Genomic DNA, 26,678 nt, shown 5'->3' with positions numbered 1-26,678 from the left:
AAATTAAGGCTACCTGCCACCGCCACTCCCCAGGCTGCTAGCTCAAGGCAGCCAACACCGCGGAGAGCTCCGGCATGGGGTTCTATTCACATGTCTGGGATTCTGTCCCCTCTAGGGTGTCCACCTAGAGAAATCGCTGTTCCCAGCAAGTGCGCAGCTGGTACCCATGGGCTCACCAAAGCTAGAGCGCTTTAAAGCGTCCTTCTTTTGCTTTGTGAGTGGAAATCACACACAAAAAAGGGGTTCAGGAGAGACCCTAGTACCCTAGTTCTAATTTCAAGACTCCACCTCGCAGTTTCCTTCAACTTAGCTCCCAATTTTCTGGTCTGGCAGCAGCAGCTCCGGAAGAGTGAGTCCGATCAAATCGCCATTCCCCCCGCCCTCTTGGACTAAATGTTGAGTTGGGGTAACACGAAGTTAGAAGGGGCAACATCAGTGCTGTTATGGTGGATGGGGTGGTAGTACCCGAATGAAATCCTCTCGGGTCAGCCCTTATTACCCTCAAAGAAATGAGCACTGCAGAACTATCCTGGCCCTTTTCGCGTCAGATGTAGAGTACTATTTGCTCAAAGCTTCTTCTTTAGAAGAACCTTGTGTTTGGTCTGTAACCTTCAAGAAAATCATGAAGATGAACCCTCTGGAGCCCGCCCAAAACAGCAGCCATAACTTCCTGGGTTGATCTCTCTGCCTTGCATGTAACTGGCCAAGCAGATCCCTCTCAGATATTGTACTGGATCTATTTTTTGAAAGTATACTAAACGAGAGTAAGACAAAAAAGTATTACTGAGGGAAGGGTCTACCGACGACAAAGACACATCGAAACATGTCTTGCTTACAATAAACCCATCTATGTGTGCAGGAATTATAATCAGTTGTCAATACTCTTATACTTAATATTTTAGGCAACATGTTTCTAAACCATGGTTAGATGGTCAATCACTGGCCCATTGCAACCACCCTCCTCCTTTTAATTTCAATAAAAATTAAAACGTACATGTTGTAGGTTTATTTTTATTCAAAAAGTTACTGTCTCAAGACATAAATACAAATCAGAAAACAGTACAATTAGGACAATAGAATGTGGAGGACAACAGGTTAGAGTAATATATAAAACATTTTTAGCTGGTTGAAAACAAAGCTGTAAGAACTGCTTTCACAAAGAAGTACTCCTTTCAAGAGTGAGAAACAAAATCAACTTAGGTTTAAAAATCATATATACAGTCCTCTCAGCAGTTCTAGTTAATGCGGTGGTATGAAAAACAACATAGGCAATACTTTTGCACGTCATTTTAGTTGGTGAAAAATGCGTAAGATAAGCCTGGCTTCACTTGTTACTAACCATGATTTAATAAAACAATCGTAACATGATCTTTTAGCTAACCTATGGTTTTTGGCTACCACAGCCCAATGCTTGATTTCTGACTCTAAAAACTGGAAACTTTTGGTATTCACCCATAGGAGGATATTTATTCTTTTGTATTGCAAGCATATTAAGGCATGGAATGATTAAAATAATATACCTCAAGAACTGAGAGACGACTGACAAGAGATACACATGTAATATAAGTTAATATTCTGTTTTTAACGATGTCTAGCTGCCTAAGCCTCGCAAAATGAGTTGATGTCAAAATGGCAAGTGGCCACTTTCTGTTTTAAACTAATTTATTTGTGAAAGGACATAAAATGAAGTTTAAAGCTTAGCTTTCAAAGAATATTATGGGTTATGAATTCTATTATCCCATCTAATTTACATACAGAGGAAATGTACTGTAACCTGTTAGAAGTCTCTTTAACCTGAAGACTGCTTGCAAAGACAGATAGATAAAACAATATAAAATACAAATTTAAAAATCATTTTAAAGCATGAACACTCATGCTTTTCTATTTTTAAACATTGTTAAACTTTCAATATATTTCTGAAACCTCATATGTTTAAGTTGGAATTTAAAAGTAAGAAAGAACTAAACAAACTGCGCAATTATAAAATCAGCACCAATTTATATATATATATAATTTTATTTAAAATTTAGATCCCTATTCCCACACTCTAATAAGCTGTATAATTTTTGTTTAGAATTTTTCTGCAAACATACTACAATAAGCTTCTTTTATTTGGAGACAAAATACAGTGGCACTACTGGAAGGAATATCACAACATTACATTTTTATTTTAAAGGACAAGCAAACTTTCAGGGGTAATAATAGGATAAGCATGTTGGAGACTGTCTACCTTCGGGCGATTCACTGCATCTGGGTATTTCTGAAAAGTATAGAGAAGCTCTTGAATTTTAAAAATATCTTAAAATACATTTCAGATGAAAAAACTGTAAAAGTTCTGCTTATAAGTTGACTTTTCTCCACTATTACAATATTTAAAACAAAGCGTTGTTGATTGGTATTTTTGAGCATTTAAAATTAGAATGCTAAAAACAATTCTATCCTAGAATTTCGGGGTGGGGGGGGGTTCTTCTTTGACTTTGATTCTTGGATGTAAACAAAAATACAGCAGAGTTCGTCATCATTGAATACATCCAGTAAATAGATGTGAGGATTCATTTCGGTACCAAATACCTCTTCCGATTTGTTATTTTAAAAAAAAAAGCATGAAATAATTGATTCAAAAGCCAACTAACAGCGCATAAATAAAATATTTACTTTCTAAGAAAAACTGTAGCTTATCATCAAATTGTTTACTTGTCCTTTACTTTTTTTTTTCAGGCAAACAAAACTGCCCCTCAATGCACTTGATCTTGGTAAGCATAAGCATGTCATATTCTCCTTAGAGAAAAATCTGTACAGAATTTCACTGTATCTACCACACTTTATTTAAAATTTTCCTCTTCCACTTAGAAAAATGACTTCACCAAAGATTTCATTGTGTACTGGTATTAAAACATTGACACCCCAAGAACCTAGAGAGAGACGGGGGAGAGGGAGAGAAAGAGAAATCTTGTTATAAAAGCCATTCATTTGTTCACCAAATTGCTATCTGTACATAGTACGTTAAAAAATAAATTTTAATCCTTGTTAATAGTTTAATATGCTAACAAAATCACTTACATTAAGCATGAATAAGGAACAAAATCGAGATATAACTTACCTTACAAATATGGCTGAGAAAAGATTTCTCCCCATTGTGCTTCTTGAGGGCAGGAGGATACATTCATTTGCATCTACACACCCCTACCCTCGTGCCTAGGTCATGCAACAAACACATTCCAATTCAACATCTGAATGAATTCCAGTGATTGTGCTCCTTGACCTAGAACTTCTGGGAGCGCTTACGCAAGCATAGCACAGCTGGCCACTTGCCCTACCTCTCAAGTGGGTATGGTTTACTACTGGATTTGTTTAGAAAGCATTTGAATATATAGACCCAAAGCCTCCAAGAACACACAAGGATACAGAAAAGATTTCTTTAAAAAATATGCCCTAGGCCAGGATGTGCTATGCGCTTTACACAATTGATGTGTGTATGGACTGGGATAACAGTTGTATGAGCCCCTAATAAAATGTTAAAAAAAAATATGCCCTAGGTTAATGAACAGAACTACAAATGAATGCTGAGAAATAAATGAACTAAAGTGAAACCTGGGGCAAACTGACATACATCAGTACACCCACCACACACCCCCTGAAAATCACAGATGGGAAAAGAATGTGAGGTAAACATCTAATGATTACTTGCTACTAACTAAAAGAAAAAGCAGATAATGGGCCAACTCTCCCCTTCCTGCTCATTAAGGTAAGGACAGAAGTAAACTTTTTAGTATGTATGAAAAGCGAGACTGCTCAATTAGAAACCCAGCACTTATGATGTGAATTAATATTTTTAAATACTGCACTGAGCTAATGAGCCTGCCTCAGGAGTACAGTGGAATAAGCATCGGGCTGCTAGCTGAAGGATCCAGGGTTCAAACCCACCAGTTGGCTCAATGGTAGAAAGGTGTGGCAGAGTCTGCTTGCAAAAGGATTTACAGCCTTGAAAAATCCTCGTCCTACAGGTTTGCTATGAAATAGGGATCGACTACTCCATGAGGGTGGATCATGAGCTTACAAGAACTGATACTGACTCTAGGGACCTTTTCCTGAACTCATTGCACACTATAGGTATGTGGACTGAGAGAAGCTCAACACAAATTAATAATTCTGCACCATGAAAAACCCTAACACTTCCTGATACCAACATTAACTAGCATTTAAAGATGTAGTTCTCAACAGTGAGGGGTTATGCTCCCATTCTGGCCTGCCGGTCCGGGGAATGGTCATGATCACAATCACAGAAACCCACACTGCCTTCATGTCAACTCTGACTCACTGGGTTCTCCGAGGACTTTGTAAATCGTTACCAGAAACTATTTCTAATTCTTTCTGGAGTATAGTTTTAGGCTACACCCTTTAATAAACCTGAGTAGTTCTTCTACCGTGCTTTGAGTTACTATACTTAGAATCTTATAAGTAGGCATATAAAACAAGTCCAATTCCTATCTTAATATTGTATGTGTAAGCTTGAATAAAAATTGGTGGATGTCATTGTGTAGAGTGGAAAGCAACTACTTTCACGTTTTGAAATTAGCATTATTCTAGACATAATAAAACAGTGAAGGTATACATACATACACATATATATATATATATATATATAATTAAAATAGTAGTGTTAAAATTGTGTGCGCCCCCACGCCCTGCGGGGAGCCAAAGACATTTAAAAATACCTGAGCCTTTCAAGATTGCTGAACACTCAGTTATATAATATTACACTGCTGCCATCGTGTGGTGATATTATAAAGCTACAGATTTCCCTAATCTTAATGGCAGATGCACCTAAAGCATTAATAAATTAGGACTGGGGAAAGGCCTCTCAGTCAACAAAACACAAAAAAAGCCATGAAGCCAATATAAATAACAAAGAATTGCCACTGTTTGATCTTTTCCCCCATTCAGATGAAAGATTTCTCTCAATACTCAGTGTCAAAGCCAGGCATACAAATATCCTCCATTGTGCTGCTCATTGCGTAAATCATGTGAAATGCGAAGTACCTTTATGGAAATCTGTCAGGGATGGAGTAAATACTTAAATAAAGTGGTCGTTAATACCCAAATCAATTTTGACTGTAAGGAATCATTCCCCTGACTAAATTTGGCGTGTTACAAGTGAAGTCGGATTTGAGTTAGGGAATTTCTAAAGCTGGAACCTAATCACTAGTGTTACTAGTTGGGTAACGCAGAGCAAATCACCAAGTAACCTCTTTCAGGCTCCTGCTGTAAAAATAGGAAATCTCCGATCATCACTTTCAGGGGTTAAAAGAATGTTGGGCCCGAAAGCTCTCAATAATACTAGCTTCTCTCCCTTTCACTTGAAAGGGATGCTCATGAGGGCTGCGAGAGAACAACATTCACCGTAGTGCTAACATTCAACTCAATGCATTGAGTGAATCCATTTCATCATTCTAGGTTTTTTACTCCCCATCCCAACCACTGCCTTAACAGTCAGGAAGATATTCGTGCACTTAAGTCTATCAAATAAAGCATATACTTCAATGTGGACTTCATCATAGACTCATGGGTAGGAAAGAGACTACGGTTTCTAAAGCCTTGCTGCTCTAACTATGGTCTGCAGGGCCTCTCAGGCATTGGCAGCACTTGTTGAAACTAGAGACCCTGGAACTACTGAGTCAGAATCTGTATTTAGAAAGGATCTCCAGATGATTCATATGCATAGTAAAGTTTGAGAAACCCTAATTGGAAAGATCCCAAGGTGACCTGCCCATTCAAAGTGACTATTATCTGAACTCCTTCGTTAAGGCCAAATACCTGACGTTATTACTATGTTAGTGTAGATTAGTTTGTAAAAATATTCCCAAGAGCTAACTGACAGCAGATTATGAGGTAGGGAAATTCAAGGAAGGAGACAGAAGCTGCATCTTTTTTCAAAAGGCTGGTCTCAGAAGATGGTGTTGAGGAGGGTGTACAATGAGTACATGCTGAAAACTGAGAGTACTTGAAGAATTTATTTCTATGACAAATAAAACAAAACACCTAGCAAACAAGGCAGAATGAGAGATGTATAAGACTGGTGGCCCTGGCTGAAGAGTCTGTTGAGGGACCTGGGCATGTTTAATATCCGATCTCATTATGCCCGCTGGTAATTACCACAAATAAAAGCTGGAGCAAAGTGTTATGGGACTAGAGAAATCAAGTCTCTATCTGCAGAAGTCAGCAAAAGCGCCACAGGTCATGTCAGATCTGGGTACTGAAGACAGAATTCACGAGGAGGAAAAGGAAAGCAGCATTGCTGTCAGAGAAAAGAACTTCCAGAAAATCTACGAGTCAGGGGAAAGAACGGATTGTGTGAGTGGTGTAGTGATTACTCATTGGGCTGGTATCCGCATGATCGACAGTTTGAAACCACCAGCAACTCAGAGGGAGAAACACTAGGCTTTCTATGCCCGTAAACAGTTACCGTCTGGGCAAATGAACAGGCTTCAGCACTGACTCGATGGCAGTGAGAAGGCTAAGGGGGCAGTGTTGCTTGCCAGACTAAGGAGGCAACCCAAACATAGAAACTAGGTCTCAAGTCCACAGCATTATGTTCTAGTTCCAGTCTTCTAGGGATTCAAATGCAATTTTACTGTCACAACCACTGTCAAGCTTGGGGAGTGCCTAGACGTTTGATTTTGTAATCTTGGGGTACATGTAAATTAAACCTACTGATTCATCCATAATTGAAGCTGGATCAAAGAAATCAGGCTTCAGCTCTGTTCTCTCTCGTCTGTTCTTTGATGGTGGCTATGGGGAGGGGGAAGAAAAAAGTTCACATTTGCCATTTATATAAGCCAGATACTAAGAGAAAACATTCCAATTATTTAGCATTGTGTTCACGTGATCTATGTAATTGTACCTTAAAATACATCGAATACTGCATATTCAAAATCCAAAATGTTTAAAAGTACAAAAGAAATTTACTCGTGAAAAATTACTCGGAACAGACTGTGAAGTTGGGGGAGGTGGAACCTTATTAATATACCTCTCTCAAATCTTCATTTTTCTTTAACGGCATCACACTCTACAGCAAGGTATAATGAGAAGTAGAATGCAAAGGCCTGGCTTATACTTTGCATTCTCAGCTATACTGCTCACTAGTTTTGGCTCCTTGCTGAGGATAACCATCCTACTTAACTAAATCAACTTAAACTACCTTACAAAGTTGCTTAAGTTCAGTGGCAAAATTTGATTTGTAGAAGTACTCTTTTTTCATGTATGTAATACAATTATTAATAAGGAACATATAAAGCTTCCATATATTTAACTTCTTCCAAAGCTTAAGCAATTTTATCTGATATTTGAGATGGGATTGTATCTCTTCTGCATTCTGAATTGATAATGCAATATTTTGACAATGGTAAATAAAAAATGTCAAAGTATATTACCCCATATAATACTTCTGAAAAACTTTAAACCATAAAGTAACACTTGATTTTCATAGTCAAATATAAAGAATAAAAAGACAACCCTATTCTTTAAATCTAGACCTTCTAAATTAATCTCAATGGCAAACCTGCTATTTTCATGCACGGAACCTAAATCTAACATATTCACCATACTTGCCCTATTCAATTCATTATCGTACTCTTGGTAGTCATACTTCTTATGGCAAGCACGCCTCTAAAGTCGACAGGAGTCTAATCAACTCAATTATTTTTCCAAATGATCGAAAAGGAAAATCTTACAGAAATCAGGAAGTTTCTTACCAAATCTATATCCATGGTGTCAAAATCCATTCCTTCGTTAAGATCTTCAATCCTCCCTTCTGAGGACATCATAACATCTTCAACAATTGGTTCTTCATCGTCTTCCATTAGGCTTGTACCACGCCGACTAGAGAAATACAAAACAAGGTCAAGATCTGAACACGTGGGATGGCTTACTGGCAGCAAATATGTGCCTTTCTATATTCAATTTTCATGGAAATGATGGAATTAGAATGATTAGGCATTGATGATGTCATCAATGATGACGAAATCCCAACATTCCCTTGTTTAGAAATGCTAAGGAATTTTATTTATCTTCTATTAATTCAATACATTCAGCTTTATGGTTCTGATATCCCATATACAAGTTCAATGAGAAATTCCCCCGTGGGAACATATAAGATACCGTAAGTCCTTTTTGAAAGTAGGCAGGGTACAAATTAATAAAACAGTAATAAAACAGACCAAAGAAAATAACATTTTCAGAATATAGATATATTCTTCAAACAACAGGTTATGTTTATTTCACCCAATCATTCATTCACCCTGTGCATAATGAGTACCAGAGACACTCTCTCATTCACCCAAGGTCTACTATGTGCCAGGTGTATGCTGTGTCCTATGGATGCAAAAAAAAAAGATGAATATGATATGGTTTCTGCCCTCAAGGAGCTCACAATCTACTATGGGAAACAGGTAAATAACTAGGACAAAATGTGATTCACATTACAACAGAAGTATGGATGCATCGGGTGATAGCTACACGGACATAGTAAAACAAGATAATAGTTGCATCTTGGAAAGAAATGAACACAACAATTAAGCTGGAACGTGGAGTCGTGGCCTATGAAAGCTCTGAACTACACATATACGGCAAAGAAAAATAAACTTGAAAGTTCTGTATGCTACCAAATAAATTATAGAGAATAAACTCAAATTCACAAATTAGTCCAGACCAGCAGAAAAGGAAGCAATATATAACAGTGAAATTCAGACTGGCTCACCACTTAGGCCAGCATTACCTTTTCTTTCTTTCTGTCTTTCTTTCTTTTTGTTTTTAAATTAACCAAGAATAACTCCCCAGGAAAAATCAATTATTTAATGAAAACTTATATGTCCTAGAAGATATTAATATAGAAAAACACGATTTATTAAATCTAGGCAACATTTTAAGCTTCAAGTTGGGAAGACAAATGGGTTGATAATGGTCTTTATTTCCTAAAAATTCTGGATCGTAAAAGATAATTGCACTGTATTCTGCAGATGAAACTATAATGGGAACACATGTCCTCTGTCAATTGTTTTGGGAAACTAAAGACCCATGCTGTATTTTGTTGCAGTGTAAGAAAGATATGAGGTGGCTTCATCGCGTTCATGGGCAAAGTCCCTGGTCATATAATTCTGTGTATCCATCAACCCTTTGAAGCCTGCTCATATATAAGATATACCGTATATACTCGAGTATAAGCCAACCCAACTATCAGCCGGGGCACCTAATTTCACCACAAAAACTGCATTAAAAACGTGCTGAAAAAACTCGGCTTATCCTTGAGTATATACGGTAAACTATTGGGGGAGCAGATAATTAGGTCCCCCAGACATGATTACAGAATAGTACATTACATTACTGGGGTGATCCCTGAGAGTTACCTGCAAGCAAAGGGGGGGAGGGGGTCGCTTACCCTATAACGATATTTTTAAGAAATTGTGAATAAAAATATAAAGGAAAATGGTGTGGTGTAATGAGATACAGTGGAGGAAGGCTTGGGAGCTGACAGAAAGTTCCCAGGGAAAGATATGGACAGAATGATTGCATAGTAGAATATAAAAGTTGAGAGTGGTTTGGTTAGAAGTTAAGAAGGCAGCTGTAGATTTCAGTATGAAATAAGAATATATATTAAATAGAATGTGACCACAGAAACTGAGAAAAGAGGAGAACAACAGAAGTTGTAGCATGGATGGTGACTATGTTAGCCAAGTTAGGGCTAGAATATATCCATGTGCTAGAGAATACTTTATTTCTAAACTGCCTGTTATGCATAGCACATAGGCTACCACTTGTGTGGTAAATGACCAGTCACTAATTTTTTGGTCTTTTCCTAAAAAGGGAAAATTATGATCACATTTTGTTACAAGTACAAAAGTGTCCAAACTTAAAAATGACATCCTCAAAAGAATCGTACCTTTCCATTTATACCAACCAAGACACGGAAAATATTATCTACAGTCGGCTTGTCTAGTCCTTCTTTCACGAGCCAAAGCTAATGAAGATTTCACAAAGATTGATAAAGTTCTCATACAGATCTCAGCACAATGTACTTATAATCTTTTTTAAAGCATTGAACATTTAACCATTCAAGAGACATTTATTTACTGAGCACCGTATACGAGCCAAGCACTGACAGGCAATGAATGCAGTCCCTGCCCTTGAGGAGCTCACAGTCTAGAGAAAGGGGCAAACTCATAAACAAATAATTACAATATAACATCAAGATTGAGTGCTGCAAGAAATCTGACTACACAAAGTGTTATGGAAGCAGAGATGGCTGAAGCTTCTTAAGGAGACACCTGAGCTTTACTGTTAGCGTTGATTTTACCAGTTGCCAGGGAATGGGTTATGGCACTATAATGTAAGCAGGAGTCATATTTTGAAGGATCTTGCATGCCATGAGCTAAGGAGTTTGCACTTTTTCCTGTAGGCAATGGGGAGCCATGGAAAGATTTGAAGTAGAACAGTTACATAATCAAATGTTTGTTCTAGAGGAATTCTTAATGGGAGTGTGAATAATGAAGTGGTGGTGGCGGGAGGGAATGGGTTTGGTGAAGGGATAAATAAATGGTAGATTTGAGGGAAGAAAACCAGTTAGGAAACTAATACAATAGTTCAGGTGAGAGATGAAGACCTGAACTAATATGGGGACGCAATTAAGATGTAACAAAACTGGATTTGTGGTTATAAGTCTGTGTACCAAAATAAACAAGGATTTGCATTTAAGCATTTTCCAACAGATCAACCTAGGTTTGGACCTTTGGCTAACTAGTGAATAGGGAAATTTTAAGGTTTTTGGTTTGGTTGTTTTCGTTTTGTTTTTTTCTCTGTTGGAAAGACCAATTTTTAGTTCCTTGATTATTTCAGCTTAGTTACTCTAGAGAGTTTGCTGATAAGGCACACATGAAGAGATGTTAAAATAAATTAGTGAACTTCCTAGACTCAGACAATAAGGCACTCTCACTTACATGGCATGCTGAAGATTAGTTCGCAGTTTAACATAGCTCATTGCTGCTCTCTCCTGCTGTTGCCTTGCTTCCTCTTGTTGTCTTTGAGCTAACATCCATGTTACCTGCGTGCTTCAAGGAGAATTTTATTCTTCTTTTAACTTAACTTTTTTCTATGTAATTAATCAAGTTATAGTAGAGAAAATTATCCGATGAACTTACTTATAGTCGAGAGGAGTCTGATGGTGCTCGGGCTGCATTGGATAGACAGTCATGAAGCTATCCTCAGGCCGTAATCTTTTGGGCTCTCTCATAATGGTGGAGGTGAGCTGTGGTGTCTGCATCATGACTGGGGTGTGCAGTGTTTGTTCTCTGCTTAACCACATACTATCACTACTACTACTTTCTTCGGCTGAAAAAGAAAAGTTTTAAAAGCAATTTAGGTCAGTTCCAAATTCTGACGAATAAGGCAGCCAATACGACCAGTTCAGGTGGACAAACATCTTAGCTGCATTCCACAAGCTAGTGCTGAGAACCGAGAAGTACAAAGGTCCATAAGGTGCCGTCTCTATACTGCCTGGCAAGTCCACTTGTGGAGAAAGAAAGGACAGGCAGTTCTCATCCAGTGTGTTAAGGGTTAGCAGAGAGCTAAGCACCAGTAGAAGAGCGCCACGAGAGGAAGAGGAAGCAGAACAGAGAGGATACTGACTGGGCGAAGGGGCTTTTCTAGGCAGAAGAGGACAACAGGTGAAAAAAGGACAATGAGGCACAAAACCAACATTTTCTGAACCATGTTAGTACTACAGATATTTCACTTCTTTATTTACAAACATGAGACTCTCATGTGGGCCAACCTTGGGGGCAGATAAAGAGACAATAAGAAGTTGTGGAAAGTCTTCTAGACTTGGTAAGCAACGAGGAGCTGCTGCGGGAGTAAGGTTTAAGGGAAGCAATTTGGTGAGCAGTATGATCTAATCACAGTCTGTGCGGGCAGTGTGGCGGGTGAACTTTACGACAGGAAGGCTGGTGAGCAAACAGGCAATTAGATGGCTGTCTATACTGTCCGATGAGTCACAGAATTAACAGGAATGGAAACAACAGGAAAGTGGTCCCAGCCTACGGTATGCACATGGCCAAGCAGGTTATCATAACAACTTCAAGGGACCAATAATCCATAGGACACAGAGTAGTGGACCAAAACAGACTGGTTCACAGACAATGGCAAATATTACTCCCCGACCCCAAATGTCAAAAGTTGCTGTCATGCTTAATAAAAGAGAAATTCACACGAATGTTGCCAAATTCACAGAAATTAATTTAGTCACATATTTATGAGGTATAATGGACAGTCCAAAAGCTCAACTGCCAACGAGTGGTCTCTGACTCCTACTGACACTGTAGGGTCGAGTAGAACTGGCCCTGTGGGTTTCTAAGACTAAATCTTTACCACAGTTAAGAAAACTTCATCTTTCTCCCAGAGTGGGTGGTGGCCTGGTGGTTAGCGGTAACCCACTACACCACCAGGCAGAGCTCCTGTCCCCAGAGACCCTCTCACTTCATCTTTGAATCTAGTATTAAGTAATTAAGAATGTGAATTTGGAAGGAAATTTAGACAAAGACTGTGTATAAACAACCTCTCCAAATAGTAACTGCAATAGACAAAAATCTAGAACTTTGCAAGGTTGTTACATCACCCATTACATTTCACCGTGTTTTCCAATTTTTGTCTTCAAAACTGCACTGACTCAGACAGCTGACACGTGTTTATCCTTTGTTCCTTGAACTTACTAATGTCATGATTCCTGTGATTCGCCAAAAACCTGATTCTTAGTGTAAACATTGAAATATCTGTTTTGATCACTGAGGTAGTTAGTTTATTGTGCCAACCTGGCCTATAAACCACATGTGGGGTTAATTGACGGGCAGAGGGATAAATGGCTTGGTGAGCCTCGCCTTTCTAGTTCTCAGGTTGTGATGGTTAGACCCGGGTGCAATTGCCTTAGCAGTTCCCTGCTTCAGCTGGCAAGGCTCACTTCCTGCAAGGCATCCCTGATGAGAAACCACATGGACCTACCCCGATGCAGGCCTGGGTGCTGGAGCACCCGTGTGGAGACCCCAGCCAGCACGGAGATGTTTACACATTCACTGACTCGGCTTTCCTCCTGCAGTGGGCATCATTGCATCTGTTTTGTGAGGTGGAGGAGGACTTTGTGGACTGATGTTGGACATATGGGTTAATGGGTTAATGTTGGACTTGTGGGCATGGGGAGCATCGATGGCTCAGCATAAATCCAAAAACTATTAACTATTGATCCAAATGAGAAACACATTTTAAAATGCCTAGTGATCTTCAGAAAACACCCTTTTAACTTGATGACTTTCAAACTAAGGTAAATGTCTCATACGCCATCAAGTCTAACTTAGTCAGGCAAACTGTAAAAAGATTTCTTTTAGCAATGATGCTGAAACTGTTTAACAAGCCAAATCTAAAATATGCAAGTTATGTTAATGTCTAATGTTGTTGGACAAGAGATACTGTAACAATAAAGTTGTTAACACTATATGCATGATTACCAATATTATCAATAGAAGTTTTAAATAATCCCCAAATTTCTGACACACTTCAGACTTTACGGTGGGAGCATTCAGCCCCCTCCTCCTGAATCTGGGCTTGGTGACTACTTGGCCAATAGAATAAGGCCAAAATGACGTAAAGCCTGTTTTGGGGCGCAGGCCTTAAAGAAGCTGGCGGCTTCCACTTCCTCTCTCTTGGGACACTTGCTCTTGGCAGCCTGCCACATACTGTGAGGGAGGCAAGCCGCCACATAGAGAGACCACGCGGAGGTGTCCTGGCAGACAGCCCAGCTGAGGTCCTAGCTGACAGACTGCATCAGATGTGTAAGTGACGATGCCTCCAAATGCTTCCAGCGCTCAGCCTTGGGTTGTCCTGGCTGAGGCACCAGATCTCTCATGCCCTAAGTTTTGAGGTGATTTGTTTCCCAGCAATAACAAGTGGAAAAAATTTGGACAACCACACTACTTATTTCAAAGGTCCTTAAGATAAAGTTTAACCAGCCCCGCTTTTGAGGCAAACCTGGAGTGTAGAGATCCAAGAGTTTCAAGTACCACAATGTGCTTGCTCATGTCTCCAAAGTGTGTGCCTCTACATAGCGCTTTGTACGCCTGCATGGTTCAAGACGTCTGCATAGAAATTCCGAGGGTATGAGCGCTCTGAAAGCTGGTGCTCTATTTCAGTTGATGTCTTAGGAACTGACTAGCTCTATAATACTAAGTTTATATCCTTATATGTAAAGTATATCCACTGCCATTGTGTCAATTCCAATCCAATACATATCAAGGTTTTATGGGTTTTCTAAGATTTTATATTTATAGGGAGATATAACCTGATCTTTCTGCCTCAGAGCTGCTGGAGGGTTTGAGCCTCTGATCTTGCAGTTAACAAACAGTCCAACATCTAACTCCCAGCATCAACCGAGTCCAGGCATACTGTTTATATAGCACAGTGATTAAGAGGCTGTTTCTCTAGAGTGCCTGGCTCAACTAGGTCACGTGTGTGACCTTGGATAAGTTTCTAGACTTAATTTTCTCCTGCTGAAAAATAAAGATGTACCTCATGGAGTTGTAAGAGCCAAGTTTATGCATATAAAGTACGTAATACAATGCACATTTAGATGTTAAAAAAAAAGAACCTGACATGTCATTTGAACTATTATTTAAAAAGATATGCCAAAGAATAGGGTAAACCTTAATGGGAACTCAGTTGTTTAATGTAAATAACAAGTATTATAAATAAAATAACTGAAACAAATTATATTCTTACTGAGTGCAAGCTGCATGCCCTCAACCACTTTCCGTTTTCCCGTGGATGGTTTGGATTTTTTACTCCGCACAGTTGATCCCCGGCTGCTGATTCCACTTATAACTGACATGGTATCATCGTCTCCACCAGCTAGCAAAGAATTCCGGTAAGACATCAGGGGAAGCCACACATCTTCTCTTCGGAGTGACATCTGAAAGGTCATGAACTTTTCCAAGTAAACATACCTTAGAAAGAAATAGAAACCATTCAATAAGCAAGGATACATAATAATGCCCTGGTTTTCCACCCACTAATACTTTTAAAGCATAAGTGGCAGTTAGTGACTGAATTAGAATCAAACAAAAAGCAAATAAAATAATTAAGAACAGAATTCAGTAAAACAAAGGCCTGCTAGTGTTTTTTGACATTTTCTTTTATGTATTAACAACATAAAGATATCTACTGCAGCAGAACAAACAGTCACATTTCTGGAAAGGACTGCATTTGAAGTCAACAAACTCCTCCTAGTTGGGTGAGCCTGGGCATATCCTATCAGCTTCTAAGAATGCACTTGGCCCCACCAAGAATCTTCCGTCAGATGAACTAAGGCATGGCACTTACGTTTATTATTTGTTGAGCTACTATGTTTCATGCACTGATTAAGGCGACCAGGATGAATTAAATAAGATCCCTATTTACAAGAAAGTTTCAGGCTCTTGGCAATTATAAATCTACCCTTGGATCAAATTATCACAAAGATTTTATGGCTTATGCTTAGTTTTGCAATCAAATGCCAAAGAAAATGTGTCTATCATATGCTAGGCATTTTCTCTCAAGTTTTTAAAGTTTATTCCTACAATCCTGTGAGGCATAATTCATACTTTACAGGCTAGCAAAGACAGACTGGGCAAAGTGAAGAAAAAATGTGCCTAAGGCTACAAAAATAAGCAACATAACCATGATTCACACTCCTGGTTTCAGACACTTGAGGTTAGGGCAATTTGTAGTTAACAAATGCTCCCGAGAGTTCAAATGCTTGCTTCAATGGAGACTTTGCCATTTTAGACGGCATTGCAAGCATTTTCCTTTAATCACAGTAACTTCAGTCATACCAAGCAGTACACAAGAGCACTCCTTAAAGTGGGGGCTAAAGACTATCTCTTCATCTGAGCAGTGTTATCAGTCTGGGACAAGATAAAGAGCTGGAGTCCACATAAATTCAAGGACAGAGGGTTTACAACTATGTACTTGCCACATACCTTTTAGATGTTCTTCCAAGTTAAGTAGCCTCCCCTGAGGGGCAATTCTACTCTGCCCTACAAGATAGCCTTTTGGTTTTGCGGTTTGGTTTTTTTTTTTTTTTTCCTTTTTAAGCTTTCTTTTTTTAAAATCATTTTTATCATTTTATTAGGGGCTCATACAACTCTTATCACAATCCATACACACATCAATTGTGTAAAGCGCATTTGTACATTCATTGCCCTTATCACTCTCAAAACATTTTCTCTCCACTTAAACCCCCGACATTAGGTCCTCATTTTTCCCCTCCCTCCCCGCTGCCCCCTCCCTCATGAGCCCTTGATAGTTTATAAATTGTTATTTTGTCATATCTTGCCCTGTCTGACGTCTCCCTTCACCCACTTTTCTGTTGTCCGTCCCCCAGGGAGGAGGTCACATATAGTTCCTTGTAATCGGTTCCCTCTTTCCTACCCACTCTCCCTCTACCCTCCCAGTATCGCCACTCACACCACTGGTCCTGAAGGGAACATCCGTCCTGGATTCCCTGTGTTTTCAGTTCCTATCTGTACCAGTGTACATCCTCTGGTCTAGCCAGACTTGCAAGGTCGGATTCGAGTAATGGCAGTGGGAGCGGGGAGGAAACATTTAGGAACTAGAGGAAAGTTGTATTTTTCATCGTTGTTACATCAGGTGGTTTGGTTTTTTAGGAGTTTCCCTTGAGGCTATCATCCCTGAATTTGGTGTTTATCATTGTTGGGTATATTTGCAGAAATTAAAATTACAGCAGAGCTTTTATACATTGCTTTTTTCCCTATAGACTGTCCAGTTGTATTTTTAATTTGGCCATGTTGACAAACATGGTTTTAGTTCATTCATTTTGATGACTGTACAGTAATTCCATTGTATTATCAATCTTTGGATCTAGTCCTTGCAGGTCTAGGTTGTTCTTGAGGTTTGTACAATTTAAATAATAGAACACTGAACATTAACGTGGCTGTGTACAAGTTTACCCTCTCGGCAACAGAGAACTGAAGTTTCTACTGGCAAGTTTCTGTAGGTCCCTCTCACCGGATTTCAAATCCTAGCAAGACTTTACTCTCAGACTTCGGGATTTTTATAAATCTGCTGGGTGAGAAACTGTATTCCATTGTTATACATTGTATTTCTGTGACTTTTAGTATCTGTGAGATTTCTAGTTGGGACAAAAAATAAAATGCAAATCAATAAAGAGTACAATTGGATCCCTTTTACAAATGGATAACCCATACAGCTCTCTGGAGATGGGAAGCCATCCCAGGACACAAGGAAGTACACAATCACTATTCTGATGTCTACCATTAAAGATTAGTTTTGTTTACTTTAGGATTGCATTAAAATTCTCTGCAATCTCAAAATGTCATCCCTGAAGCTATTCTCCCTGCTCCAGGTTACCACTAACACAAATTTACGATCTATCAGCTCTAAGATGTATTCTAAGAAGTATTCATATTTCTTAGGTCTTTTGTACCTCAGAGGCAAAAGGGAGAAGGAAAAACAACACTGTGAGAGCACTTTAATTCCAATTTGTGGTGTCCCCTTATGATTCTTCATTTTAGGTGTCTGAATGCAAAATGTGTACTGTTTAAATGGTCTATTGAGGCCAGAAGCCATAATTAAAAAAAAAAATAGTAACTTCCATTTTCCAGTGAAGTCAGAAACAGATGAACCAGAAAGTCCCCAATGGACCCTTAGGTTCACAATCTTTTGAATTTTCCCACCAAATTAAATATGGAAAACAGAATACAATAAGGTATTCAAGTCATACATCTACAGTCACAACTGAACTACACTGAGAGGAACTCACAGAATTAATGTTTATGATATAAAAGTATAATTCTTAAATTTAAAAATTACTGAAGTACAAAGTTTCTTGAGTCTAATGCCTACAACTTTAATCCACGTCTTCAGAGGTGAGGGAAACCAAGTACAACAATTGCTATTAAGAATTCCAGAACAAGGCTTGACAGAGCATTCTTAGTAAATACATACACAGTTCTTTTGTCTTGACGGAGTAGTTTAGAAGAAAATTCGCTCAGAATATCAAGAAATGCCAAATTTAAAGGTGGGTGGCTCTCCCCTTGTGGATTAGGTTCTTTAAAAGCAAATTCTATGCCATCTCTGCAAAAAGAAAGGAGAATTAAAAAATGTTTAAGCAACTGCAATATAAAAATATATCTAAGCAAAAGGAAAACATCTCTAGTTTCACAATTAAGAGCATGCATTTAATTCAAGAAATAAAGGGTTAAAAGGCTTGAACTATGGAAATGTTATGATATATGTATAATTCCCTGCCCCCCAAAAAAGAAAAGGCTGCGCTGTACTTTCCTTAATCCTAAACACACAAACACCAGCAATTGCATGTCTCTCTACCATCCCAAATTTAAAAGCTAGTTTTCAAAACCTAAAGGAGACCTGGCACAAAGGAATAACAAAATAACTAAAGATTAAATATACAACCTATGAGAGATGAAATTTTCCGAATAACTCCACTCAGGATACATCTTAACTATTTAACAAGGCAAAATAGTAAGAGGAACTCAAAATCGTGTTTCTAACATCAAAGTTGTAAAAAGAATCAGATAAAATAGGGGAGAGAAGAAAACAGTTGCATAAAGAAAACTGTACATTACTTGTTAAAGTCATTAGCCATATGTTTTGTCCTTAAGGATCACCTACATTTTTCATCCAACGTCTTTAAAATGAATTTGAGAGGTTAGGGACAGGTGAACAGAAAGTGGATTAAAGTTAGGGAAAATGTGGCCATCACTTAAGTAGAACAGTATTTACAGGGAGGAATTTCAAGAAGTCAGGAAAGAAAAACAGAAAAAAGTAAATCAAGGGGCTACCAATGAAGGAAAGTCTAAGCTACCTTATTTAACCCAGGGCAATGATTTTGTTAATCCACAATTAAGTGATAAAAGATATTAATACATAAATGTTGGTGGTGTCAAAGTTCTTAAATGTATGTATCTGAAGTTTCATTATAAGTCCAAAATATGTGCTAAGAAGTTATATGTCCAAAATCAAATCAGATGTCGTACTATTTACATAAGGGGAGAAACGTGCTAATAGGAACATTTTGCCCCCAAACCAAGTAAAAGACCACTGCAAATTAGAGAAAAAAAACAGAAAGATAAAGTTTTGAAGCAAAATAGTTAAATCTCAAGATTTCTCTACTACGAAATGAGCAATTAGACTCTTGATAGATTGTGTTGATACCTAATAAATGATATTTTAGTGTATGTAATTTTTAAATATTTTTATATGTTTTTAATTAAAAAAACAAACTTTCTTAACAGTGTTAGTTCCGAATCATTTGTCAATTGGGGTACTGCTAGAACTGGTTCCTAGTATTTAGATTTTAAGCAAATCAGAAAGCATTAATTCAATTTATTTCAATTAATAAGAGTTCAAGAAAACCGATAAAAAAGTAATAGTGGACAATAAAATATTCAGAGATTACTTGTGTAGCATGGCGATGGCTTCTCTGGTTTTCAATTGATCTAGTCCAAAAGTTAAAGCAAAACGCCGAGCAAGTTCTTTTATGCCACTGAATGTTGGGGATGATCTATCAAAGTTATAGCCATTTTCCTGGATCATCTCATTAAAAAGCTGTTTGGAGAGAAAATAAAGTATATTAACACTTTGTTTTTTTAAATTAACTGACTACTTTTTAAAATATCATATTTTTCATTAATAAAATATTAAGATTTTAATGAATAGGGTATTATATTTTCTAACACCTATTTTATAAAGCACAAGATAAATGGTTTAAAACTGTAGCACTTCGTACATTCAGACTATAGGTAGCTGTTCACATTAGAAACTATTTTAGCTTTGGCAAAGTGCCCTCGTGGTATTAGCTGGATATTGACAATGCACATAAGCAAAAGGGTTGCCCACTCGAGTATTACATTACACAACTATGTTCTGTTGTTCTTAGCTTTCACACTGAAGTGGAGAATCGACAAATCAAGCACTTTCATCAGAAAGCAAACAAGAGAAAACACGATTTTTCAACTACCAAAGTGACTACGTTCTTAAAAGATAATGCACACTACTGATAAGGTGACCGTGCAATGTGCACCCTGTGAACATCTGGGAGCATATGCTGAGATAACCTTTTGGCACTATGCAGAAAGGCTTTAGATTTCTGATAGCTTTGGACTAAACAATTCTAACTTTTACCTAAAGGAAATGATGATCAGAAATAAATTTATGCAAAGTAATTATTTTGTTTTAGAGCTATTTGAAATGGCAAGAACTAGAAAAGACCTAGAGATCAAATGAGCTTTCAGCTAAATTATGGAGCTGAATGTCATATATAAAATCAGCAAAATTGCTGAGGAAAGTAATTAGGTGAAATGTTTGATTTACTAATATGAAAAATACAGGTAAGCAAAACAGTTATGTGTGCTATGATTTTATTGTGGACACAAACTAGGATTTTGCATAGGCATAGGAAACTAAGATGGTTAAAAATTAAAGACAATTCTTGAGTGAAAACCTTAAGGATAACTTGTACTAGGTCTACATTTTTCTCAACTTTCTCCAGTAACACAACTGTTTTATAACTTTTAATAGACTATTCAAATTTGCCAATGAAGTTCAGACCTTTCCCATCTACATTTCCAAAAAACAAGCTTGCTAAATTGAAATGGGTCATATTTGGTATACAAAGTTGGTCTCCAATGGACAGTCCAAAAAATCAAACTCACTGACGTCTTGTTGATACCAACTCATAGCGCCCAAGGGTAGAGCTGCCCTTGTGGGTTTCCAACATGGTAACTCTTTATGGGAATAATAAGCCTCATCCCCTCCCCACCCCCCCTCAAAGAATGGCTGGTCTTGTAGTTAACAACCCAATGCTTAACCATGACACCAGCAGGATTCCTACAACCGGTATAGGAAAAGTAAATGATTTATCTAAAATCTCCCTGCCTCACCATGTCGTAAATGAAAATGACTAAAACTCACAAAATGTTTTTTAAAGGATATTATTTATCTAACACTCAATTGAAGAACATTTGAAAGAATTCTCATTTCTTGCTATTTAAGCAATGTGACATGAGCAATGTTTAAGTCTGTTCATCTATTTGTACAAATGTGCCCTATTACCATCTTGAATAAAGTTTTAAAAGTAGAATTGCTGCCTCAAATGACATACTCCATTAAAACGTTAACATCAAGTGCCAAATGACCATGAAGGTTACGGCCATCGATACTGCAGATCAGGGGTCCTCAAACTACGGCCCGCGGGCCACATGCAGCCTGCCAAGGATATTCATCCAGGTCATCAGATGTTTTTGCCCTGTTTTTCTTTTTACTTCAAAATAAAGTATGTGCAGTGTGCATAGAAATTTACTCATAGTTTTTTTAAAACTATAGTCTAGCCCTCCAATGAGTCTGAGGGATAGTGAACTGGCCCACCTGTTTAAAAAGTTTGAGGACCCCTGCTGCACATGGTACATATTTTCCCTCTGCCGAGTTTTGTCCATTTTTTTCTCTCTGAAGGCAAAATACCGCCTAAGTTATACTTGTTGGTTTACTGTGGAGGCTGGATATCATTCTATTTTTGTGAATTGGCTAATATATCATTTGCCCTCGGTGTTTTTACTTTATGAACCATAAACTAACAGTTAACAAGTGTACTTTTAATGTCTTACCTGTTGCAAACTGAGAATAAGCGTCTTTGCACATTGAATTTTGTCGATCTGCCTTGTTTTACTCATTGTTTCTTTGATGATATCACCATAATCATTGTAATACTAGAAAAGAAATATGCAAGTTACCAAAGCTTTATCTTTTTAAAACTATTGGACAACACATGTATTTGATGGAAATTATGCTTTCAAAGACACAGTTATCAAAAAAAAAAAAGAAGCTAGAAACCAAGGCCATTTCTTCTAAATACAAAAGGATTCTTTCAGTAGCATTCTTATCACAGTTACACCCTCCTCAAACAAGTTTGGAATTTGCTTTTAACTACAGAATAAAACAATAATTAGGTTATGTAGGTTTTTATTAAGACACAAACCAAGAGAGAAACAGCCTCCATCCTCTTTGTGAACTACGAAAACAATTAACACAAATCATTATTTTAATGTATGTTAAATTTAATCACTGCTATTGTGTATGCACTTCCTGTACAGTTTCTAACTCTAGTATTTGGGCTTGTAGAGACTAACATCGTGCGCACAGTATGTAAAAGAAGTTACTGGATGTAATATTTGTAACAGTGCATGAAATTACTTTCCTGACTAAAGATCCCTTTGAAAACATATTATTAACAACTATCAGAGACTAACATGATAATCAGGCTTTTATGGCAATTGTTTGCTTCTATTAGAACTGACTTTAATCTAGAACACTTAAGTCTAAAAGATAAAATTTGCTACATGATTTTTAAACAACTGAGTATAAACAAAGAAACAAATCCATTAGCATCTGTTTCATTTGCTAGAGTTTTATCTAGCAAAATATTCCAAGAAAAAGATTAATTTTAGTTGAGGAAGAGGACTAAAAATACTATCTTACCAATTTTAGTTAAAAGCTTGTAGTATAATTAAGAATATACTTTATGGCTTCTTAATACTGTGCAAGGTTATAAAAATTAACAAACCACCATGAGTCAACTCAGACTTGGGGAACCAAGAGGAAGCTAAACTACCAGAGTGGAAAGGATGAACCAACTCAAGCAGCATAAGGTACGTGTTACTCAAGGTCATCCACAGCATAGGAGCCAAGCCAAAATTACCATCCTGGTCTTCTGACCCCTAACAAGAGCACCCCTGAATGCTCCATCAAGTAGAGGAGTAGTACCATATATAAAAATTCTACTAGTAACGTATACAGAGCCACAAATGTGAGAAACAGGAAGATAGGAGGACACATAATAGAAAATATTCAAGTTATTATATTAGAAGGGATATCATTTATGGAAGATTTTAGACAGAATTTTTTTATACTAGACTAGCAATTAACTCTTAAAAATGCAACTGCAAAAGTCAAAGGGGAACATTATCATTTAAGCCAGTGGTTCTCAACCTTCCTAATGTCGTGACCCCAACCATAAAATTGTCATTGCTACTTCATAACTGTAATTTGCTACTGTTGTGAATAGCCATGTAAACATGATATGCAGGATGTACTTTAGTCGTTACAAATTGAACATAATTAAAAGTGTATTAATCACAAAAAAAATGTAATTCTATATTGTGAAATATTTATTTCTAATGACAAACAAATGAAATTTTGTCTTGAAGCATGGTGTAGCATGGCTAACAGTTTTCACGCCAGATACTCTCATATGTGCGTATCTGCACTGTGGGCGGACCCACCTGGAGACGGACAGAGGAGCAGTGTCTCGGTTCCTAAGACCATCGGAAATATGTGCTCTCCGATGTTCTTAGGCGACCCTGATGGAAGGGTTGTTCGATCCCAAAGGGGTCAATGACCCCGGTTGAGAACCACTGATCTATTTCTCAAGTTTACCTTCATATACTGTTTGAAGATATCTGCAGCTGTATTCATCTCCACCACAGTATATACAATTAGCTTACAAAATGCTGCAAGTAAATTTCGCCTCTTGTGCAGAGCTTCAATTTTACTGGCTTCATCCTCCTGCTGACCATCTGGGAAAAGAGTTCCAAGCATTAAGCCATCTGTATTTTTTTAACCAAATTTTCTTGATGAGGCTCTCACTATAAAACCACTTTATTTCTTAGAAAATGAAAAATCAGAAAAGGACACTAACATAAATACTAAAAGCACCCATAATCCTTTAATTCAAATATCATCCTTAATGTTTTGTGGAATGATGAGCCATTCACGCTAATAAATGAACTTTCTGTGAAGCCAAGTAATCTCCAGAAGGTTGCTTGGTGAACATGGAACAGGAACAAATGGAGTGAGTCAGAGGAGCTGATGCTTGCTGGAGTCAGACTAAGCTGGCCCAACACATTTATCTACTCCCCTAATAGGAAGAGTTTGCCACTGAGATCTGCATGGCCAAACACTGTGGGTTAAGAGTTCTGCTTCTTTGGATGCAGCCAACACTCAGAAGCTCTCCTATTTCTCCCAAGGTTGATCTCACCAAACCTCAAAGCTTGGCTCTTACCAACACATTGTCCCTTTATGGACATTAAATATATTACATTAGCTTACCCTGGGAACCTGTCTTCTCAAGTTAATGTTGCAGATATTTGGTAATTCACAATGTGAGCTCTTCATATTCATGTCTCAAAGCACAGGCTTATTTCTAAATTCTAAGAGGGAGTACTGCCAAAGGAATGTTTCTAATTATTTGTAAATGAAATGGCAATGAAGCTTTTTACATAAAAGTTGTGTAAACATTTTTTCTCGGGATAGATTTTACAAACACAATTACTTGTTTAAAAACTATTTCTCATATTCATTAATATTCCTTTGGCTACCAGTAAACTTAAAGTGCTTCTGTGACCTTATTAGCCATTTACATGTTTCCTTCCTTATGAATAGTTTCTGCATAACCTGTTAGCGTTTCCCTGTAAGACCCTCTTTTTTTTTAATTATATAAAATAAAAATGTTTTTGGAAGTTATTTTTAAGAATAATGCCCCAGGTAACTGCTAGTAAATTGAAAGCTCATTCTGACAATAACAATCTGTCTTAAGGTAGACTCCACCAGAAAAGACTTTTAAGTTATCACAAGTGCACGTTCCACAAGACTAGAGTCATTTGGTTAAGAAAACATACTGTCTATTATTTTAAAAGATTATACTAAATACATAAAAGCTAACCTATTCTTAATGAGCATCATTATTAGAGATGATGTCTACATGATATGCGTTCTAATATCTGGTTCACAAAACTTGAAGCACATACCTTTTCCTTCGTAGACTAAATCACCCAGATATTTAAAAGTTTATTTTAAACCCTGATATTTACCTTTATTATGATACTTATTGAGAAGTAGCTAATCTTTTCTCTCATGGGGATTAATAAAGTCGAACTGTCTTAGCACAGAGGACTTTAAACACACAGATGACTACTACAAGTATTGCCAGTGCGTCACTTCAGGAGCAGTCCCTATGTTACGATCTTTTTCTTGTCTGATATTGGCTAACATTAAATAACCAAAGGTCTATATTACTAGAGGCTGAATGAGAATGAAAAGTAATGGAAAGAGAGGTGGGAAGGCATATAGGGAGTATACATTTTAGTGCACATACAAGAGTTGAAAGCAGATCTTCCTTCATATGTATTTGTACATGAGGCAAATGAGGCCATGTTTATAACAGAGTATACAGGGCCATAGTCTAACCAGTTCAGGAAGTGAGATACTGGACTTGAAAGTCAAGGATCATATAGTCTTAGGGAATATCGAAATCAGGCCTATTCCATCAAGTATGGACTTGGGTCTTCAAAGCAGCTGTCTAATTTACAACCATTATTATCTTTCAAACTTGACCCAAGACAAAAGACTCAAGGAAACTACTCAAAGGACTAATAGATCACCACGAACCACAGCTTTCATTAACCTGAGACTAGACAAAGAAGACGGCCCCAAGCTGCCGCCACCACCTACCACCCTGACCGGATTCTCAATAGAGGCACATAGTGTTAGAAAAAGATAAAACACACTTCAAATTTGTTTGGGGGGGGGGGGGAAGACGAGTGCTACTGATCTGATAGACCATAGTGGAACCCAGAAACTGGCCCTTAGACATCCATGTGGCCACTCCCAGAGATATCTTTCAACCAGATAGAAGACAGGTCTTTACAATACACAGCGGCACCTGAGAGGTACATGTTTCTAAAAAGAAATCAACTTTACAGGACCAAAAGGGCAGCATTTGCCCAAAACCAAAGTTTTAAAGGTGGGAAAAATTGGCAAAAGGAAGCCCGTGACCCAGGGTGGATACAGGGAGTGCCGACACATAATGGGAATACAGCCAATGTCACTGAACCATCTGTATATACATTGTGGAATGGGAAAACAATTTACTCTGTCAAATTTCACCTACATGAAAATTTAAAAACAATAATTAAAACAAAAACAAACACACACATACACACACAGCATTGGAAACTCTCGTATAAACCCTATGGGAGGATAAAAAAAGATACAACTACTGGGTGATAAATTTGGTCACATGTGTGCAAGTTTAAAATGTACACATGTACTACAAAAGCTCTTAAACACATGCTCCAGTCGAGAAGTATTTAATGCAACACTGTGATGGGGGAAAAGTAGGAACCAACCAAACTAACAAAAATCAGCAGGCATAATGAATATCCTGCAGACACACATCAACACAAACAAATCACAAAAAGAAACTCAACGCCAAAAATTTGCAAAATAAAAATGCTCAGCAGAGCATCATTTATGTAGACATTAGCAACAGAAAATACATCTAAATAGTATGAATGGATACATAAATGACTAGTAAACTTTAAATGCAAAGGGAAAAGACAATCCAAATTCAGGATAGGAGTTCTCTTCAGAGAAGAAGGGAGAATGCATTTGAGGTAAGATACAGATGAAGTCTTATTTCTTTAAATAAATCAAAACCAAATATGGCCACACATTTGCACAATATTGGTGGCAGGTATATCGATCTGTTATATTTT

The 26,678-nt window shown here is 37.6% G+C and overlaps 1 protein-coding gene across 2 annotated transcripts in view; it reads right to left on the bottom strand.

Annotated features, from left to right (window-relative positions):
- Positions 1-995: 995 nt before the first annotated feature.
- Positions 996-26,678, bottom strand: part of STAG2 (stromal antigen 2) — a 76,083-nt gene continuing 50,400 nt past the window's right edge. The window contains exons 24-33 of one of the 2 annotated variants that reach the window (XM_004713057.2): positions 23,560-23,699; positions 21,732-21,833; positions 19,529-19,677; positions 18,055-18,183; positions 14,809-15,032; positions 11,190-11,379; positions 10,989-11,099; positions 7,752-7,878; positions 6,712-6,789; positions 996-2,912 (exon numbers count right to left, since the gene is read on the bottom strand). In XM_004713057.2, coding sequence (XP_004713114.1) covers positions 2,889-2,912; positions 6,712-6,789; positions 7,752-7,878; positions 10,989-11,099; positions 11,190-11,379; positions 14,809-15,032; positions 18,055-18,183; positions 19,529-19,677; positions 21,732-21,833; positions 23,560-23,699 — 1,274 coding nt within the window. In that variant the 3' untranslated portion in view covers positions 996-2,888. The remainder of the gene's footprint in view (positions 2,913-6,711; positions 6,790-7,751; positions 7,879-10,988; positions 11,100-11,189; positions 11,380-14,808; positions 15,033-18,054; positions 18,184-19,528; positions 19,678-21,731; positions 21,834-23,559; positions 23,700-26,678) is intronic. The other variant, XM_004713058.2, reaches the window with a different exon arrangement.

This window comes from Echinops telfairi, unplaced genomic scaffold, assembly GCF_000313985.2.
Source record: "Echinops telfairi isolate 266 unplaced genomic scaffold, ASM31398v2 ScPeMD7_6080;HRSCAF=6971, whole genome shotgun sequence".
Lineage (NCBI taxonomy): Eukaryota > Metazoa > Chordata > Mammalia > Afrosoricida > Tenrecidae > Echinops > Echinops telfairi.
This window is presented reverse-complemented; position numbering and strand designations above follow the sequence as displayed.